Source organism: Cupressus sempervirens, chromosome 7 (genome assembly GCF_028749045.1).
Source record: "Cupressus sempervirens isolate cs-2001-9-10 chromosome 7, ASM2874904v1, whole genome shotgun sequence".
NCBI classification, from domain to species: Eukaryota; Viridiplantae; Streptophyta; class Pinopsida; order Cupressales; family Cupressaceae; genus Cupressus; species Cupressus sempervirens.
Window position 1 is genome coordinate 665,422,873 of NC_143124.1, and position 23,052 is coordinate 665,445,924.

At 31.8% G+C, this 23,052-nt stretch overlaps 1 protein-coding gene across 1 annotated transcript; it reads left to right on the top strand.

Moving 5' to 3' along the window:
- The first annotated feature begins 6,190 nt into the window (after positions 1–6,190).
- Positions 6,191–8,367, top strand: LOC149548422 (protein LURP-one-related 5-like). Its single transcript, XM_089794856.1, has 3 exons — positions 6,191–6,484; positions 7,389–7,613; positions 7,982–8,367. The coding sequence occupies exons 1-3, from the start codon at positions 6,200–6,202 to the stop codon at positions 8,132–8,134; spliced, it is 663 nt and encodes a 220-aa protein (XP_089650982.1). The 5' UTR covers positions 6,191–6,199; the 3' UTR covers positions 8,135–8,367.
- Positions 8,368–23,052: the final 14,685 nt, after the last annotated feature.

The window sequence follows — 23,052 nt, forward strand, 5'->3', positions numbered from 1 at the left end:
ATAGGATGCCTTCATTTGAGATATTTTGTGATTGGTTAACTCGTGAATAATCCAAGATCAATCAGATGGATTCATTTTTAGGTTCACAGTCGCAAGCATTGCTTATCAAGGATACACAGTAGCAAAAGTTGAAGCACACATTAGATCCCTCTTCTACTAGTTCATCATCTTCTAAGAAGAAGGACAAAATGAAGACTAAGACTCCTACCTATTCCTATTGTTAGAAAGGATCTCATGATGAGGCACATTATTTTCAGAAGAGATTTGATGGCTATGAGAAACAAATTGTGGATTTGCAAGCTCTTCTTCAGAAGAACATTGTCTCTTCTCCATCCTCTTCTACCTCACAAGGGTCTGCCTTTTAGTCTTCTTCCACATCTTTTCCATCTACATTGGATCTTGGAAAGGGTCATGCATTATAGGCTACCATTGCATCTCCTTCACAGGTTCCTTGGTTACTAGATTCGGGTGCTTCTCATCATATGACATCTTCTAAAGGTGTATTCTCTACTCTTCAGGCTTCTCCTATTCCTCATATTCTCATGGGGAAAAAAATTGCACTACCAGTCTACGAGAAAGGTTCAATTCACATCTAGAATGGTACATTCAATGATGTATTGTATGTTCCATCTTTGTCTACCAACCTTTTCTTGATTTCTTAGATTACACGCAGTGGATCAAAGAAGATAGTTGAGTTCACTACTAACTCAGTCTTCATTCAGGATCATGTAATAGGAAGTCTTATTGCTATAGGGGTAGTTGATCCTTCCACTCATCTCTACATCTTCTCACACTTTGGTCCACCATCTCCATTGTTGGAGCACACTACTTCTCTTTCACAGGAGCATCATGTGGTGCAGTCAAGATACTTGAACCTTTGTATTGTTCCTGAGATTCCTATTTTGACTACCATGCCACAATTCAGTAGGATTCTTCTTCTTTTGTTCTACCTAATCCTCCAACTCCATTCATTGAGACTCCAAGTACACTTGTTGCGGATACTACAATGGACATTCGTGATAGTGTCATCACACTTGCCTTGGGGATTCCATTTCTAGATCATCATACTTTTTCCTTTGGGCATCATCTAGGCCTTCCAGTTTCCCCTCTCATTTAGAGGTTCCCTTGTTATGTGCCTTAGTTCTTTCTACATTGGAGTTTCATTGGTTTGATCATTTCTACAGGAGCTTCATCATTCTGGGGGGGCGGGGGCTTTGGTGTCTATTCTCATAGGGGTGCTGGTTGTACTTATGGTTTTGCTCGAGAGTCTCTTGAAACATTTCTAGTGGAAGTTGTCCTTGGGGGATGTTGTTGAGGCCTTCCTTCCTTCCTTCACTTCATATTTTTTTCAACATGTTTAGTTACCTCTTTTTGGGGAAGGGTTTTTCCCATGAGGTTTTCCCTCTTTCCCCATTTTCAAAGGTTGTATTTCTTTGCATTGTACATGGATACCTAACATGGCCTTGCTGTTGGGACCCATTCGACATTTTCTCTTAGTTTTCTGTGATCTTAAGGCATTCCCCTAAGTTGCACTAAAGGGGGGTGTTAGAGTAAATAATTAATTATTTATTTATTATTTATTCTATTTACTTAAGCTTACTTAGGTTAATGCATTTATTTAATATTTAGTAGTTAATAGTTGTAGTAATGAGTTGTTGACAACATGGGAGTTTGTTTCCTTCTAGCATGTTCCACCTTTTTGTGGAAGAGTGCTTAGTTGTCAACCTTATCTTCTACCTCCTTCCAGATTGTTCTACAAGCTTCCTTGAGGCCTTTATAAGAAATCTCTCACACATTGTAAATTCATCCATTTCACATAGCAATTTCATTTTGTGAAATATTTTCTCTTGCTTTGTTTCGTTCAAGCTCTTGCTCCTTAGGTTTCTCTTCGGCAAGCTATTTGCACTGCAAGTGATCTTGGCAACAATTGAGTTGGATTTCATGAACTCCTACAAGTAGTTTTCTTTTTTATTGCAGATTTTGAGGCTTCTTCTTGCTTCAGTGATGGTCTTCATGATCACTCTTTGTTCCTATTTTAGGGGACATTCCCCTAGTTGGAGGCCTCTTTAGTTCTTCAATAGGTTCTTACCTCTTTTTGGGGGAGGGTTTTTTCCACGTGGTTTTCTCTCTTTCCCATTCTCAGAGGTTGCATTTCTTTGCATTGTACATGAGTACCTAACATGGCCTTGTTGTTGGGACCCATTTTGCATTTCATCTTAGTTTTGTTTCAATTTCCTCTTGAATTTTAATCCCAAAATAAGTTTTAACAGGTGTACCTTCGCATCATTATTTATAGTTGGTATGTATACATATACATACATACATACATACATACACACACATATACATATACATATATATATACACACATATACATATACACATACATATACATATACATATACATACATACATATGTATATGTATATGTATATATATATACACACACACACACACACACACACACACGCACACACAATCTTATCTCTAAAGTAGCCAATATATGTACTAAATAAATTGGATTTATCAAATGAAATAAGCTCAAGTCACTCTAGAACTTTTACTATGTAGTAGTTTAAATAACACTTAATAAAGTGAGTTAAATACATGGAAATTTTCAAATGTAGTAGATATTAAATTAATTTTGATGTTATATAAAACAGCTCTAAAGTGAATTAATAATATATTTATCTAAAAGATAGAAAGAAATATAATCTTAGAATATTTATTCATCATAAATAAATAATTGAAAATAATAAATTTGAAAATATATCTTGTCTTCTAAACAAAAATATTTAAAATATGTATATTAATCCAAACCCATTTGTGAATATATAAATATCATTATCAAAAAACACATTATGTTCCAATGACCTATTGAAGTTGATGAAAGATCAACCCCACAGCTCCCAAGAATCATTTGCATGCAAACACCTGTCATAAAAAGAGAGAAGAAAAAGCTATGGAGGCTAGAATTGCCAGATCCATAGAGGAGACATTATTGATTCAAACAAAAAGAGAAATTTCTATTATCAAAAGTGAATCAATCAATAATTAAAGAGAAAGAGATTGTCCTTATAAAGGATACTGAAACCCTTAAAATGTCTAACCTAGGTTGCATGATAATAATTAATAAAATAATTAATTATCATGTGCCCAAAGTTTAGCTTAAGTAAACTAGAGATAACACATAACTTAATAATTAAAGCAATGGGATTTAATTAATAAGAAAATATTTTATTACTCTAACATGACCACCCACAAATTCTCATTTTAATATCATCTTCATTAAGCCACATTAATCTTTCTCTTACATCAAGAATATTACGATTATTAATTTATTATCAATTATCTACAAGAATGATGAATGAAGCAATTTTGGGGAAATTTACTAATTTATAAGATTTTGGAGTAATTTGAGTGACATAATAGTGCCTCTAAAAATCATCAACCCATTCTTTAAAATTAGCTAAGATGCAACAAAATTTATAACCAATTCAACATAAAGAAGGATTCCAAACACGCTCCAAGCAAACTCTTGGATCTAGAGGTAAATAGGGGCTCAATATGGTATGTTGACATAGTGGAGACTTAGTATAAATAGTCCTTTAATACCTACTTGCAACATCAAATTTACATTCCACATGCCTAACATATGTATAAAATATCAACCACTATGAAAATCACATCAATTGATCATAGAAATTGCAAAAGAAGGCTCTTTAGTCAATTTAAGAAGTTTCTATATCAATTTCAAAATGGACATTTAAAGAAATATCTCCCCAGAATATATTAGCTTTTAGGTGGGCACCAAATTCTTAGAAAATAGGAATTATACCATTCATATCACTTCCCATATAGGATGTCACATCACCAAAAGGTCAAAAAAATAGAAAGACAACTTAGAAAGTCAATGATTTAGTATATAAATAGTTAAAATGAAATAATCCATGTTAGTGTCCTCTAAGGTTGATACACCTTAATACTAAACAAAATTAACCTTTTTATTACCATATGTAATGATATATATAATCCATCTTCCACCTTTTATCTCATAATTACATTACATATATATTATAAGAACAAGCATGACCTACAATAAGAACAAGTGGGGGAAGCATTTGATGTCATGACTATTATTCCAAACCCATTTGTGAATATATAAATATTATTCTCAACAACACATTATGATCTGATGACCACCCATAAATTCTCATTTTAATATCATCCTCATTAAGCCACATTATGATCCATGTCTACCCCAAAAAGAAAACCTATTTTAATCTATGTCACAATGCTCTTATATTTCCATTGAATTCTTCAATAAAACACATACTTCATGCAAACCTATGGAATTTCATTTCACTAGAATCTCTAATTGGTAGAACTATATCTTATGGAAACATACATTTAAATATACCTTTGAAAACTATTAATCTTTCTCTTACATCAAGAATATTATAATTATCAACTTATTATCAATTATGTGCAAGAAGGCTGAACCAAGTAATTTTGAGACAATTTACCAATTTATAAGATTCTAGAGTAATTTGAGTGACATAATAATTTTTCTAGAAATCTTCACCCTTTTCTTCAAAATTAGCTAAGATGCAACAAAACTTATAACCAATTCAACATAAAGAATGGATTCCAAACATGCCCCAAGGAAACTCTTGGATCTAGAAGTGAATAGGATCTCAATATGGTATATTGACATAGTGAAGACTTAGTATAAATGGTCCTTTTATACCTAACCATAACTCATTAACTCAACCCACAACATCAATTCTACATTCCACATACCTAACATATGCATAAAATGTCAACTACTATGAAAATCACATCAAATTGATAATAGAAATTGCAAAAGAAGGCTCTTTAGTCAATATAAGAAATTTTCATATCAATTTCAAACTAGAAATGTATAGAAATATTTCCCCAAAATATACCATGTTTTAGGTGGGCACTGACTTCTTAGAAAATAGGGATTATATCATTCTTATCACTTCCCATGTAGGATGCCACCTCACCAAAAGGTCCAAAAAAGATAAAGACAACTTAGAAAGTCAATGATTTAGGATATAAATAATTAAAATCAAATAATCAACGTTAGTGTGCTCTAAGATTGATACAACTTAGTAGTAAATAAAATTAACCTTTTTATCACCACATGTAAAGATATATATATAATCTATCTTTCACCTTTTAATTGATAAGTACACAACATATATTATAATAACAAACATGACCTATAATAAGAACAAGTGGAAGAAGCATTTGATGTCATGACTATGAAGGAATAGTTGATTGAATGATATATATATATAATTTATTATAATTTTTACTACTAAATAATAGAAATAGTTTTGTACACTATAGTATTTTATATGTACTATTTTTTCAAATGTAATAATAAAATAACTCATAAATAAATTTAACAATATATTTATATAAAAATTTAGAAATATTTATCTATCATAAATAACAAATTTAATATAGACAAATCTGAAATTATCTATTTCTAAAATTATAAATACATCTAAACTATCAATATTATGAAGATACATTATGATCCATATCTACAAAAATAAGAAAAAGATAAAACATTTTTTATCCATTTCATATTGTTCTCATCTCTTCACTGAATCCTTCAATGGAAGGCCTACTTGTTGAAGACTTATGGGCTTTAATTTCACAATCTATAATAGGCAGTGTTATAATTTATGGAAAGATAGCTTTCAATGCCATAAAAACTATCAAAATAGCTTTCAATGCCTTTAAAAACTATCAATCTTTCTCTTACATCAAGAATATTATCATTTTTAATTGATTATCAATGATGTGCAAGAGGTACCATGCAAGTTGTGGTTAGTTGACCCATTTAATAAGAGGAGTGAGGTGACATTGGAATAGAAAAATTGAAATGATCGGCTAGCAAAGCACTAAATATTGCCTACTTCAAAAAATGTCTATTTCAAGACGGCAGGCATCTCAAACTTCAGTGTCATACCTGACAAGGGTGCCGTTGAACCAGATTTTTCACCTTTATAATACATTTTCCTCGAAAATATATAATGGCTCAAAGTTAGTTCAGAAATCAACAGTAGTAGTTTTCAATTTGTGTGGTGTTAAGTAGGTGTAACAAATGTCTTGGTTGCCTGGCTTGCTTTCATGGGTAGCATCCTTTTCTTCACAAGTTATGCCTGGCAGGATCCATCCAAAAGATCCTCATCATCTCCTTCCATTAGAAGTTCCTCATCATCTCCTTCCCAATGTTTTGATTGGAGATAACTTCTGCAATTTTGAGTCAGTCGTATCATTGACTGTGTGGCAGAAGTCCCTCATGTTTAGCTCTAATGGTTTCACTGTGTTTGATCCAAATGGAGAAATTGTTTTCAGAGTTGACAACTATTACTCTGATCCAAATGGCCATACTCTTCTCACGGATGCTGCAGGAAATTCTCTTCTCACCATGAAGAGGAAGGTAAGTTGTGTTATAATTTGTGAGCTCATGGATTTGATATGTTTCAACTGTGTGTGTGTTTTAATTTATGTGATGGATTGTATTGAATAATTCATGTAAGAAAGAAGAGAGAATCTTGTGAAATTTTGATTGAGAAAAAAGATGTATGATATCTTTTAGATATAACTATGTATACTTTCAATGTGTAGTTTAATGATTCTTAGTAATTTATGATGAAAGAGTGGAGAGATGTTTGTATTCTAAGTATTGCTTGAGAAATAATGTCATTTGAATTAGGATGGAGCTACTTTTCATCCTAATTGTATAGTTAACCAATTTTTAAAAATAAAAGAAATTACGAATTTTTCTGAAAATTTCAGCATTTGATCTTCATGATCTGCATAGTTTGCAGTCATAAATAACAAAAAGTTTAGAAAAAAATCACTACATTTTTGTAAATCTGAAAAAAAATGTTGACTTTCTTTTGCCTTAAGTATATTTTCAATCTACTCACTGATAATTTACAATGAAAAAGCAGACAGGATTGTGTTATAAACGTTAATTGAAAAATAAGATACTTGTAGCTTTTAATTAGTGTTCTACTTGTTGGTTGAAAAGTAAGATGTATGATATAATTTAGTTTTAACTATATATATTTTTCAATAGATGTATGATAATAAATCATCGTCAAATAAAAGGAAATGACTATTGTGATCTAAATGTCGATTGGAAAATATATACAATCAATACAAAAAATACTATCCTATGTCTATATGTTTTTTTTTTCTTGAATCTCACAATACTTCATTATCAGAAACAAGTGTATGTATGTAATGAATGAATATAGTATACAGTCAAAACCTAAAAGATTATACATCTATAAGATATATGCAAATTATCTTAAATTTTTGCTTTTATATGACAGAGATTCAACTTGCAACATGAATGGCAAGCATTTGTAGGAGATAAGATGGATGGTCAGAAGCCAAAGTTTGTAGTGAGAAGGCCTTTTCTCATTCCAACTAGGGTTTTAGCACATATATTTGTGGGTTCAGTAAATCAAAAGAGCCACCCAGATTACCAGATTGAAGGATCTTACGCCAAGAGATCCTGTACTGTTTACAACAGCTCCAGAAATGTAATTGTGGAGGTTTGTATCTGCTTTATGACTTTAATATAGTATTTATAAGATATACTAGTCTGATAATCCATAGAAATTGTGAAATAATTTAATGAGAATTTTAAAGAACAATCTATCTGATATATGTGTAATAATTTGCTTAGATTCAATAGTATGAATGTTCATATATCAATACCTTAGATCATAACTTATTATTCTTATAGATTTGGTATAGAATGAGTAAATGAAATATGATCTAATGATCGACATAAGTGGATGTGAATCACTATATGATTCATCTAGTTTTGCAATCCAAACAAGATAGTTGAATTCCAATATATCATCACATATATATTAATACTGAATTGTAGGCGTTCCATTGCTGTTTTCATCTACAGATGAGAAGAAAACAGGTGACATCAGAGATAACACTGGGAGAAGATGTATTCAGTGTGATTGTACAGCCTGGGTATGATCAGGCTTTTGTAATGGGGTTTATTGTTATGTTACATCATATTATGGGACCTAATTACAACAAATCTATGTACTAAGAACACTCAGAGCTACAACAAAATCTCAATTGGATAGAAAGAGAAAAAAAATGAAAGAAAAATTCTTGCAAATGCTTATAGTTGTTTTAACTGACAGAGAATAGTCCCTACATTTTTATAGGGATTATCCATAGACAACTGATCAAAGTTTTGAAGAAGCTGATTGTAAAATATGATGTAAAGAAATCAATCAGGGAATAGAAGTTGCAGAGCATGTATGCTATTCCTTTGCAGAGGTTAGTTTGATTTTGTTTTTCATGATTTAAAGATGCTACAGTTTTAAAATGGTTGGTAAAGAAAACACTGAATAATACAAAGCTGGCATGGGAGGAATCTAGACGAGTTCCGCATTCCCAAAAGGAGAAAGCATAGACAAGACCTCTAATTTTTTTAACCCTTGACTATTTCTAGCTTCAGTTGTATTATATGTAATTGATGTCAGTAATAGTGTTTTGAGACGAGTTTCTTTTTCTAATCTTGGATTCATTGATATTTTATTGATCGTTTTGTCTTGGATTATAGTTGTTGCTTATTTAATTTGGTAGGTGAAGTTGATTAGTTTCTTAATGACTATTATACTAATGAATGTGAAGTGACTGTTGACTATAGTTTGATTTGATTTGAGCATGTAAAAGTAGAAGTTAGTATTATTGGTAGTTCTTTTAGTCAATGGAGGGGGTTTAAGTTTGTGGATAGTTTTCTATAGTCTTGGGTTTGAATTGGAAGGCTTGCTTCTTAAGATGCATTGATTGGTTATTTTCTAATTTTAGATAGATTACGTCTAAATGATAGGAAATTTCTTAACTTGTTAATTTGAATTAAATGATATAAATAGATTTTTATAATTTTGGGTTCTACTCTAAATATGTTTTTATCTTAATCGAAAAAAAAGATTTTTAAAATATTAAATTAAATATTAGTGATTTTAATGTGATGATAATTATTCTTTTTTTCTAAAGTTTTCTTAATTATTAGTTGTCTTTAGTAAAAATAAGAAATTGAATTGGAAGTGAATAAGGGAAAGGCAATGATAATACACATCTAGTGTAAAATGAACAAGTGGTAAGTAAATTTATTCACAATAATAAGTCATAAATTTTCTTCTACCTCTAAATAATATGAGCGATGTTAACTTATCTAACTTGTAAGAGCATTGTGTATATGATTACTTCAATGATAGATTATGTTGAAAGTAAACTACAAATTATAGTTTGTAACATGAATAGCAAATTATGAATAGTTGATATGGTTTTGTAAATTGTTATTTTTACTAGGGAGGATTCTATTAATGATGTTTCAAGATCATTCTAGGTCCTAATTATTGTGATGAGATGCCATCCTCTACATATGTTATTTCTTAAATATTGCATGTCTTCTTTTATATATTTGATGTATTCATTGAGTGTGCAAGGATATATCCTTTTTACATAATAGAAGAACAAGAGATCAATTGATATCATTAATCACCTTTACTACTCCACCTCGTCGAGTAACATTGTTGTTGCTAAAATTTTTTCCATTTCCATCATTATTTTAGTATAAGAAGGATTGGGAACCCATATGATGAACCTTTTCTTGTCTAAATGATAAGTTTATTCTTTATTTTTTTTATTGTTTTCTAAATTCGATAATTTTTAATCTTATAAACATCATACTATAGACACCTAAAAGTGGTTTATGCCTGTGTGAAGCATTTTAACATGTATTCTATCTTGTGTCTTTTTGTTTTCATTTGAATTATTACTAACATTTCTCTTATTTTGAATCCTAATCTTGATCACTTTGTCTAACCTAATCATGTTCAAAGTCATGATCATGTTCCAAATCATGATCATGTTCAAAATCATGATTAAATTGCTCAAAACCAACTTTAAATCGTGTTAAGTCATTAAAAATCATTTCTAATCATCCCTAACCATTTCAACATCATTATGGGCCTACTAAATTTCTTCAAAGCACTTTGAAGTCAATCTTAGGCATTGTCAAGTCCCTTAATATCTAATTAAACCCTTTAAAAAAGCAATCCAAACCCTAATCAAAACAATCAAAATCAGTCCTATTTTACATCAATGCCATTATTTTGGTCAATAATTAATTAACTTATCCTCCAAGGATAGACAACCTATAGCTTATCCCTAAGTCTTCAATGGAGAAGAAAGAGGACCATAGGAGCTCAACTTGTAGGGTTTTTCTTCTAGCATTTTTAATCTTTTCATTTCAATTTTCTTTATGTTTGAATTTGGATAGTTTTCATATGTTTTTAAGTTTAGTAGTTGCCTCAATATGCACATCTTCCCATTTTATATTCCTACATTTTATAAACCCAACATGAATCATGCTTATTAACTAATTTTGGTGTTTTTGATGTGTTTATGTAGGTTTTGGTGATGAGGTGCGCACTTAGTGTTCTAAATGTGCACTTTGCTAATGGAATTACTTCATAGGGTGTCTGAGGTAAAAGATTTGTGGATTTTTTCATTTCTAGTGACCAAGTGTGAAAATCTGGTGACCAACTACGGATCTTGTTCACTTGGTCAGTATGATGCACTTGGTTGTGTTTAACTAGAGTTTTAGCTTCATTTTTTTTGTCTTTGTAGGTCTTCTAGTTAGGGTTCAAATATTTCTCAAACCCCCAACTACACAAGTATGTCATCCCTACAATTCCAAGTAATTGAATTTGCAAGGAAATTATATTCCATAGGTTGAAATGCTCAATCTCTATCTCTTATCATGTACTTTTATATATAAGCTCGCCTTCACATTCTTTAACCAAAACATATAATATTTGACATATTAATACATGAAAAAGTATTGATATCATATAAAGCCTAAATTATACCAACATACAAAATTATGGCTAATAAAACATATCCTAGTGACCTTACCATCTTATTTTGTTTCTACTAATGCCACTATGTGTGCCTTTATAATTGATAACTTTGAAACAATGTCTAACACTTGAAAACTTCCAAAATTGGTTTATTTCAAACAATGGTTAAATTTCAAGAATAGTCATCAATAAAAAATAATTCATATCTTAAGAAAAAGAAAATAATAAAAGAGAACACCTTCTATGATAATGAAGAAACATCCCTATATTTTCCCTAAATTTATTTGAAGACCCAACATTGACAATGAAAGTTATGGTTTCTTCTCTAAAATAGAAAATCCTAGTTAGGGTTTAGGCGTGCCTTTGCTAAAATGGTTTTAATTTTCACAAAACATTAAAAAATTCTACGAAGTTGGTGGTAAATGAAAGATAAGACAAAGGAGTATCTCATATATCAAATATAGACTTTTAGAATGTCATACCAGCCTATATCATACAAATAGTATGGCAAAATGTCTTAATAGAGCATTAACTCAACCCTAAAAAAAGAAATTAGAAATATATCCATTTGAGATGTCTAAATTTTTCTTCTATAACATTGGTGAAGAAAAAACCTAGACTCAATTTAGATTACTCAAATAATAGATATCCAAAAATGGTTTGCTAAAAACCCTAGGAAAACAAATGGCAATTTTTACAAAAATAACTTCAAACTTTTAAGTAACTTTAGAAATGGAAATAATAGATATAACACATCATGAGAATATATAAGTATATCCATATTTTATTAGATAAATAATTTAATCAACAAATTAAATCCATACACAAAGTAATATGAAGATTCAACCAAAGGAAGAAGGTGAAAAAGAGAGGAAGACAAATTCAAAATTGAGATGCATCATTCAAACCCCCTCTATTTTAAGAAATATCCATGTAAGATGAATAATCAATTCTATAGTGAAAATCCCTTTCCCAACCCTTTAAACTCTCATATGTGCCTCTCTCCTAAAAAGAAAATAAACTTATGAATCCATGTGTGTGTGTACACACACACACACACACACACACATCTTTTTCATGTCATCATTGGACACATTCCACATTTATTTAAGAACCTTAATATCATCTAGTCTTCTTTCTCTTCTTTATATTAGTTTGGCAATTGTGGATAATGAGAAATGAGAATATCTTTAAGAGTAGACATAGGGTTCTTACCAAGTCTTTGTGAAGACTCATTATCAAACATATTTATTTGCAAGTGTCCATTGTCTTCAAGATCAAAGGGCAGAGATTCCAACAAGCTATTTGAGAATGGACAAAAATTCTAAAAGGGGAGGATCTAACTTTTGACATCCATGTGAAACTAGAACTAGCTAAAGAGGAATGCACACTATGAGAAATATTGAACACATCAAGATGAAGAAGAGAGTTGAAATCATTACACCAACCCATAGGGAACAACCTATTCCTAAGGATCATGAGTCAAAAGCAACAACAACTAATCTCATTTAGGTAGAACCATTGCAAATCAGTAGAGAAGGTACTATCAGGAATCAAAATCCCATTTCAATAGCTAAAGTGTTGAACAAAGGGATCCCAAATAATAGAGTTGAGAACACCCTAATTATTGTAAACCCAGCTTTGGAGATTAGGGACAAAAGGAGGTCAATCATCATTGTCAATCATGTTCAAAGGCTTCACACCATTCCTCTTACAAACATCCTCAACAACCCCTTCAACATCATTATGGAAGGGAATATGCACTTCATACGAGTCGAGGAACATTCTACTGAGACTGCCTAGATGGAAGCATGATATATTTAGAACTTCTTTAGTTAGAATTAGCTTTGATCCTTTTTGGTTGGCCAAATGTTTATGGATGACTTGATTTGAACTGGTCCAGATCTATGATATTATTCTAGTACTAGATATATGTTTTCTATCAAGTTGAACTCCTCTAATTTGATGTTACTATTTATTTTGGTTTTACTTATTCTTAATAGAAAAAAATCCAAAGTAAAGATTAAAAGAGATAAATAGTATGAAAAAATGTCTTAAGAGGGCATTAACTCAACCCTAAAAATGAAATTATAAATATATCTAGTTGATATGTATATATTTCCCTTCTAGAACATCAGTGAAGAAAAAACCTAGACTCAATTTAGATTACTCAAATAATAGATATTCAAAAATGGTTGCAAAAGAACCTAGGAAAACAAATGGCAATTGTTAAAAAAGTAAGCTCAAACTTTTAAGTAATTCTAGGAATGGAAATAATAGATATAGGAGAATATATAAGTAGATATATATTTTATTAGATAAATAATTTAATCAATAAATTAAATCCATACCTATAGTAATATGAAGATTCAACCAATGGAGGAAGGAGACAAAGAGGAAGACAAATTCAAAATTGAGTTGCATCATTCAAACCCCCTCCATTTTAAGAAATATCCAAGGAAGATGAATAATCAATTCAATAGCACAAATCCCTATATTAGCCCTTTAAACTCTCATATGTGCCCCTCTCCTAAAAATAAATTGAAGTTATGAATCCTTAAAGAATTGTGCTTACAAACTCCCATTCACATTTCATAAGTCTTTCCACCAAAATCTTCATGAAATTACAACCAAGATCTCGAAAAGATTTTAGACAACCTACCCCCTCAAAAGAAAAATAGAATCCATATAAATATATTTGTTGAAGGTAAAGAATGGTAAAATCATAGAGGGGCATTTTGTAGAGTAGGAGGAAGGCTCTTTTTCAAATAAAAAAAAATTAAATTTGATATTTAATTTAACTAATATGATAGTTAATTTATCTTTTCAATTTGTACTTTAACTAAATGTATTCATTTCTAGTTATATTAGTTAGAATGTTGATTTTTACTTTGTAACTATAATTAGTTGTGTTAATTTTTAATAATGTTAGGTGAGAAACATATAACTTTTTAATAGTTAATTCTTTTAATGCATTAGGAAAACTTGAAATTTTAACTTAAACTTATATACACCTTTATGTACAAATAAAGATTAAACCTAGTTAAACTACTTTATTAAATACTTAAAACAATCATACCTAAAGAGTTAAACTATATATGAAATCCTCAAACACCTAAAACATTATGTCCCTCATTCTTTCTCATATTTTCCTCTCTTGACACTCAAGTTAGATCTCCTTATGCTCTCTCAAGTCAATTTTCTCTCTCCTCAAGATCTCTCACTTCTCACTTCCTACCTCCTTACTTTCTCTATCATAAATTTGTATCTCTCCTTACTCACTTTCATGTCTCTCTCCTCACTTTCTATATCCTCACTCCCTTTCCTCAAGCTCTCCTCAATTTTTGTATCTCCTCACATTCTCTTCTTATTTGAGTTGTCCTCACTTTCTCTGTCCTTAAAAAATTTATCTCCCCATGTACTTTCCTCCATCTCCTCATGTTTTCTCCCTCCTTATTCTCTTCTAGGTCTCTCTCTCACATTCTCTCTCCTTGTGTATATATCTCCTTAAAAAAAAATTAAGCTCTCCTCACTCACTTCCATCTCTCCTCAATCCCTCTCATCAAGTTTTCTCTCTTGACTCACACTTTCCCCTTTTTTTCTCTCTCATTACTCCATCTCTTCCATTTCTCTCCAAATTTATGTTCGATCTCTCCAAGTAATCACTCTTAGTCACTTGGTTACTCTCTCCTTTAGTTCTCTCTCCCCACTTTCTATCTCTGCATTATGTCCCCTCATTTTATTACTCTACACTCTGGTCTCACTAACATTTTAATTTACATTTTAAGCATGTAAATGTAAAAATTTAAACGATTTTAAATTTTCATGTCTTAAGAGGATATCTATGTTTAGTTTAAACATGCTAACTTAAAATAAATTAATTTTAATTTGTCTTAGGGAGACATGTTTAATTTGTTGGTTAAGTAAATTTATGCTTCTAATATTTTTAAATTTAGATTATGTTTAATTTTAGATGATTTCAATGTATGTAGTTTGAAGGATGTAATTTTTAGTAATTATAAATGTGTGTGTGTGTGTGTGTGCGCACGCGAATGTATTATATTGAATAATTTTACTAAAAATTAATTTTATATATATTTGCAGGTGTAGACTTGTAGTTTTTATCTATTCTAGATTGTCATCTATATTTTATACAACATATATATCATGGCATTCATTGATTCAAAGCCTAGTGTAGGGGTTACTAGTGGTCAAGCATTAAAACTTCATTTGAGGGTACTCCGCAGAGTAGGCATACCATCAAAGCCACATGGATTCACTCATGTACATGTATATAATATATCTAGATCTCAATATAGTTCAAAAAAATTTAAGTTTATTTTAGAAAAAAAATCTCATCAAGAAATAATATAGTCATTGAACCATCAAGGCCACAAGGATTTACTTTCATATTATACTTCGAATTTGAATGTAATATCTACAAAAAAAATAGATAGCCTAAAGCTCTTGATAAATATAATTCTAAATCCTCCCTATCTTTTATGATCTCCAAAAAATATTATGCTTTTCAATAGGCAATCTCCACTTTTGGTTTTCACATCCTCCTTTTGGTGTTGTCTCAAATTGCATTGTTTTTTCTATGACCAAGTGACTACAAAGTAGACCTTATTTTCCATGCATGTATTCAATGAATTAAACTCCATTTTTTGTCAATCTTCATTTGTTGATACTATGTGCCTTTAATAACAATTGAACCAGTTGGATAAGATTTTCCGTCATTATATATGGTTAGTTCTAGCAACTTGTATTTTCCTTTTGAGCATTTAAGAAGATAGTAGTCTACACCATTTGTATTCCTAGGATTGGAAACCATAGAAAAATAATCACCTACATACACATATGAATCTAGATTAGGCTAAATATACATGATCATCTATATCTATATATGTTGTTATCATCATCTTCATAATGAGTATTTCTTGTTAACTCTTTCATATCCCATTATGATGCATATCCATTTGTAACATTCTCATGTTGAATTAGATTAATTTTATCATAGTCCTCACAAAGGCATGATTTATCTATTGCTTCAATCAATGGAGTCTTGTGTTGTTATGTAGTCATTACTTGATGCATGCTTCTAATAGCAACAATGGTTGACAATTATATGGATTAGATTGATCAATATATGGCATGCATATTCATAAATATATATGATATTAAAATATCTTTCAATAATAGAGAAGAAATAATTTATATACAATTTGAAATTCATAAAAAATTAAAACTTAAACTTTAAATTAGAAAACTAATGTTTGTTGTATTTTGTGTCTCGATGAGCATTCAATAGTTTTATTTGAATTCTCTATAGCATCACCTAAGAAAAATCTAAGAAAAATGAAGTATATTTAAATTTCAAAATTACAAGTACTTGACCTACATGGAACATAAAAGAATGTAAACTATTTTTCTACCTTGAAGTTTCATTACGCTCTCCTTTTCCATGTCCACTTTAAAAAAAGTTCCAGATGAACTTAACATTGTGTCTACTATGTTGTATTCGTAACCAATTAAACAATTTTATAAATTTAAATTGCCTCACAATATAAATTATTAATATAATATACATGTATTTATAAACCAATCTAAATTCTAAATTTAAATGACCTATAATTTTAATAATTAAATTTAAAAGCTAGCTTGATAATATATGTGTATATACTTCCTACACAAACATTTCACCAAATTCAATATTATGAAGCATTTATCTTGCATTGTGCAAGATCCTCAAAAAACATTCAAAAATAATGAGCAACATAGCTCTAATAATGTACCTTATCATAACTAACATAGAAATGCACCTCCTTGATGATAATGGGCTCATTTGGATTACTTTCTACCCCATCCAAATCAAATTGTGCATATCCAAAAAAATCTACAATTGAAAGAATTCAATTAGGTGAAAAATGATTTTTATATTCACGCAATTTTTTGGCTTTCCATCGTGCACCATGACAATGTTAAATATGTGGTTGAATCATAATACAAAAATCTGGTCATAAACTCAAGGTAGGGCAATCCACTCTCCTTCAATGCCATATTTTTTAATTCTTCTACAGTCTTCATTTTGTATGTCCAATATTCAAGTCTCTTCCACACAACTAACTTTGTAACATTAATATTCTCAATTTAAAATGGATTTCTTTTTGAATGTCCACAATCAATGCATTCACCTAGACATTGAACTCATCTACATCATCTAAATTATCACATAGAATAAATTTCACAAATTGTCTTGTTTTTCTAGGGACAACCATATATTTATAAAATTATTCAATAAATTTTTTATATGATTACCAATATAGATGGAACTCAACATGATTTCAAGAAAAACTAGTTCACAAACCTTATTTATGCATACAAACTAAGGGTGCAATATCTCAAAATTTCTCTGGCCTATTTTAATAGTTGAAATATCTTTCTCGAATGCATCGAATAACTTACTTTTAGTTGTATCAACTAAATGTTTTGGATGTTAAAAACTTCAACCCATCTGTTTATCTATTATCATCTAAATTATCACATAGAATGGATTTCACAAATTGTCTTGTACTTCTAGGGGAAACCATATATTTATTAAATTATTACATGAAATTTTTATATGATTACAAATATAGATGGAAATCAACATGATTTCAAGAAAAAAAAGTTCATAAACCTTATTTATGCATACAAACCAAGGGTGCAATATCTCAAAATTCCTCTAGATTATTTTAATACTTGAAAATTCTATATTCAATGCATCGAATAACTTTATTTTAGTTGTATCAACTAAATGTTTTTGATGTTAAATACTTCTACCTTAGGGACATATGTTGTCATGAAATACATCGAAAGAGGTCATAGGTCATCCTATGACACCTTTTGGCCCATTCGATCAAATGAAACAGGTGTTGTCATGAAATGTGTTGAAAGGGGTCATAGATTATACTATGATGCCTTTGGACCCATTCAATCAAGAAAAATAGGTTCCTAGGTGTCTTAGGACCCCTAGGGACATATGTTGTCATGAAATATGTTGAAATGGCTCATAGGTTGTCCTATGACACCTTTCAATCCATTCAATCAAACAAAATAGGAAACATATGTTGTCACAAAATGCATCAAAAGGGGTCATAGGTTTTCCTATGATCCCTTTCAAGCCATTCGATCAAATAAAATAGGTCACTAGGGGTCCTAGGACCCCTAGGGATATATGTTGTCATGAAATGCATTAGAAGGGGTCATAGGTTGTCCTATAACCTATGACCCCTTTTGGTCCATTTGATCAAACAAAATTGGTTCGTAGGCATCCTAGGACCCATAGGAACATATTTTGTCATGAAATGCATTGAAAGGGGTCACACAATGTCCTATGACCCCTTTTGACTCATTCGATCAAATGAAATAGGTACCTGGGGCTCCTAGGACCATTAGGGATATATGTTGTCATGAAATGTGTTGAAATGGTTCATAGGTCCTATGACCCCTTTCAACCCATTCAATCAAACAAAATAGGTCCTTAGGGGACCTAAGACCCTTAGGGACATATGTTGTCATGAAATGCATTGAAAGGGGTCATAGGTTTTCCTAGGACCCCTTTCGACCCATTCAGTTAAACTAAATAGGTCCCTAGGGGTCCTAGGACCCCTAGAGACATATGTTGTCATGAAATGCATCGAAAGGGGTCATAGGTTGTCCTATGACCCCTTTCAAACAATTTGATCAAACCAAATAGGTCGAATATATATTATTATTAAATGCATCGAAAGGGGTCACATGTTATCCTATGACACATTTTAATGCATTTGATAAAATGAAATAGGTCTATAGAGATCATAAGACCCCTAGGGACATATTTTGACATGGAATACATTGAAAGGGGTTATAGGTTATCCTATGACACCTTCTGACCCATTTGATCAAACGAAATAGGTCCCTAGGGGTCCTTGAACCCCTAGGGACATATGGTGTCATAAAATACATCGAAAGGGGTCATAGGTAGTCCTATGAACCCTTTTGACCCATTCAATCAAACAAAATAGGTCCCTAGGACCCCTAGGGATATATGTTGTCATAAAATGCATCGAAAGGGTTCATAGGTTATCCTATGACCCATTTTGACCCATTAAATCATATGTAATAGGTCCCTAGGTGTCCTAGGACCCTTAGGGACATATGTTGTCATGAAATGCACCAAAAGGGGTCATAGGTTATGTTATGATGCCTTTTGACCCATTTGATCAAACAAGATAGGTCCCTCGGGGTCCTAGGACCCCCAAGGACATGTGTTGTCATGAAATGCATTAAAAAAGGTCATAGGTTGTCCTATAATCTATTTCAACCCATTCGATCAAAAAAAATAGTTCCCTAGGAGTCATAGGACCCCTAGGGACATATGTTGTCATGAAATACATCAAAAGGGGTCATAGGTTGTCTTATGATCCCTTTTTCCCCTAGCGACATATATTGTCATGAAATGGATCTAAAGGGGTCATAGGTTGTCCTATGACCTCTCTCAACCCGTTTGAGTAAATGAAATAGGTCCTAGGGACTTATGTTGTCATGAAATGTGTCTAAAGGGGTCATAGGTTATCGTATGACACATGATTCAACCCATTTGATCAAACAAAATAGGTCTATAGGGTTCTTAGGAGCCCTAGGGACATATGTTGTCATGAAATCAGCCAAAAGGGGTCATAAGTAATCCTATGACACCTTTTGACCCATTTGATCAAATGAAATAGGTCCCTAAGGGTCCTTGGACCCCTAAAGACATATGTAGTCATGAAATGCATCAAAAGGGTCATAGGTTGTCTTCTAACCCCTTTCAACCCATTCAATTAAACAAAATAGATCCTTAGGGGTCCTAGGATCCCTAGGGACATATGTTCTCATGAAATGCATTGAAAGGGGTCATAGGACAGGACCCCTAGGGACATATGTTCTCATGAAATGCATTGAAAGGGGTCATAGGACAACCTATGACCCCTTTTGACCTATTGGTGTTTTGAAACAAGTCAGTTTCAAATTACCCTGATGAGAATAAGATACATCTAGGGGAAACTACTTCCCATATTTAACATACCCTTTTAGACACCAAGCCAACTATAAGGCTAGACCCTTCTTCTACTTCAGGCTCTGTAAAATCTAGGCATGTGTACCTTAGATTCACTTATATGGTACTAGTGCTAAACATATTCTTGAATCTTGACAAAGTAGATAAAAAAACCCCAAATCTTCTAACATTTATGTAGAGGTCTCAAACATGGAATAGCTAGTGACATGGCCAAAGAAATTGCTAAGCTAAGTGAGGGCATCCTTTTTAGTTCTTCAACATTTAAAGGGAAAAACATTTGATTAATTATGTTGATTTTAGCAAAACATGACATGAACTACATAACACTCTAATCTTGTAGCTTTTCAATGCCTTATTTATCGTGTAGTCACACAAAACCCTAACACACATCCCTAAAAGCCATTGACATATCCTATACATTGAGACTTCTTGATCTATCTATTCATCTTGTAAACTAGACATCTGCATCCTTCTGAATCTCATACTAGACCTATCCCTTCATGAGATTTGCAATCCTATGATAATAATCAAGCATTTAAATAACTCCTTGAGTCATAAGAAAAATAAATCAATTATATACAACCAACAGATTGCAATTGAGTTCCATAATATTTGTTTACAAAACACAAAAGGTCACAAACAACATGAATGGGAGACAAGATATCAAAATGAAGATTAACTTGCTACTGCATTTTCACTCATTTCTTTGGAACAAATACAATAAAATACATGAAAATGAAATGTAAACTACCTAACAGATTAGAACTATCTATATTCTTATTACTTGTTGTTCATTACAAGAGAAATTGTTGAAGAATGATGGTGAAATCACAACTCTGGATCCAACAATGTGGTCTCATAGACAAAACTAGAACCAACAATGTGGTATCACACTAAAAATTGCCAACCCTTACAATAGATGAGAAAGAGAAAGATATAGAGGGAGAATGGAATCCTAGATCTAATCTAAAAGTGACATGTGTCCACTTGAATCTTCATCCTTTTCTGTTGTAAAACCTATCTCATCTTTCTATCCTTGAGATTTGATTTGGTTTTCATCATTATTTTATAGAAAAATTGAAATATCTTTGGTTCAATGATGAAAACCATTTTGCTACTAAAATATCTTAAATGGATCATAAAATACTGATAAAATATGGATCTAAGTGACTTGAAGGTGACCAAACTTGACCCTAACTGCATTTTTACTGTCTTTTGCACACATTCAGCTCACCACCCTACTAGAAAACACATTTGAACCTCAATACCTAAATGCGGTTGCAATTTGAGAAACTAAGACAAAACCTCATATAACCTAAACAAATCACTTCATGTGCAAATATAAATTTTAGAAACAGAAAGTTCATCTTCTCCTAGTTTCGACAATATATAATATGGCTATATTTTTCCATTAGGAACACCGAGAAACTTATTTTGAAGAATATGCCCCTACTAGAGTATTTGGTCTACAAATCTATTTTTCAAAAATTTAAAATTTTCTAAAGTTTGAAACTTAGAATATATCCTTTTTGAATTTAAAATCACTATACTTGAGTATTTTTGAAAAATAATTTTAAAAATCAATTTTTATAATAATCACTTTAATTTTTTCCCTAACCATGCATTTCAAGTCAACTAAGGTTTGACTCTTACCACCATGTGGCAGCATGCCATTGGTCGACATCTGCCACATTATTGTCAACTAGGGTGCCATGTGGCACCCTGTAAATGATTGATATGTCACTATTTCATTTGCTCTCCATACCACCCTGTCACTTGCTGACTGGACTACTACTGGATTGCCACATCATCCTTAACTGAGGCTCATTGCCACATGGCAACTAGGCACTTCCCCATATTACAGTCAGTAGGCTATTAACTGTGCATGCGAGAATGCACCTTCATGACACATGTCCCCTATGCCACATCAACTCACTAGAATCAACACCCAGCTAGAGCACATCTTGCCACTTGTCATCATAGGATTTGTTCTTGGGTCAGCTGTCATGTCAACATGACATCATCCTCTTGCATCAAAATTTTTTTTGAGTGCCCAAGTGGCTAGGCTCACCATGTGTTGGTCTGGGTCTCAAAAGTGCACATTCTTTTAGACACTAAGCCTAGTGTGTGCTTTAATATTTATAGAACAGAAAATGCCCCTACATGGGAAATGTGGGACTAACAACACAGCTTGTTTTCAATCTATCACCCTTATTCACCTATTGATTAGCCTTCTAAAAGCACGTATGGATAACTTGAAACTCACAATATCCCTATGCTTTGGGCATGAGCAATGGAGTGGCGACTTTCAAAGATTAAATGCACTTGTGAATGAAGTAATGATCTTTTGTTGTATGATGCCATGAGTGGAAAGGGAAAAATTTCTTCACACACCATAATCCATCCTCCAAATGTTGCTAGTTGTGTGTAGCCTTCCTCATGCCACTTTGGACTATGGGCAGCTCCACATCAAAACAACCTTTAATGTTTTCCTTAACATTGGTGATAGATATTAATTTTTTTATTGGGTTGTTTTAAAAATGTCTCGAACCTAGTGAGTCAGGAGGAGAGTGCAAAAATCTCCATGCTATAACATGTGCCCATGGCCTAGCCATTCAAGGCCTCTTCTACATGTGTTCTTACTTCCTCAATTGAGATCTCTACAACTTTGTTGCTGGTCTTTCCTTCTGCCACCTTGGACTCTTCGCACATGTTACAACTCCATTACTTGTTCATGTGATAGACACCTTCAATTACCCTTGCACTCATGCCAAGAAAACTTTATCAATTGCTAAGCACCTATATTTTCCTGGAATGACATTAGAAAGGGAGGCCAGTGAAGTCCTCATTCCTTCTTCATGATGTGACTTCCCCTTAATAACTAGCATCAACAATAACTGTCCTATTGTGTTTGGAACTTCATGCATTATTTAAGCTATAGAAGGTAGTGTCTTCCACACATGGGCTTTGTAAATATGGAAGAATCATAACTTCCAAGTTGAAGAAGGA

What these genes read in the sequence shown, in the direction of transcription:
- LOC149548422 (XM_089794856.1), top strand. Translation starts at nt 6,200, where the DNA reads ATGCCTGGCAGGATCCATCCAAAAGATCCTCATCATCTCCTTCCATTA. An exon ending in TTCTCACCATGAAGAGGAAG is followed by an intron (nt 6,485 to 7,388) that starts GTAAGTTGTGTT and finishes TTTATATGACAG; the next exon opens with AGATTCAACTTGCAACATGA. An exon ending in CCAGAAATGTAATTGTGGAG is followed by an intron (nt 7,614 to 7,981) that starts GTTTGTATCTGC and finishes TTTCATCTACAG; the next exon opens with ATGAGAAGAAAACAGGTGAC.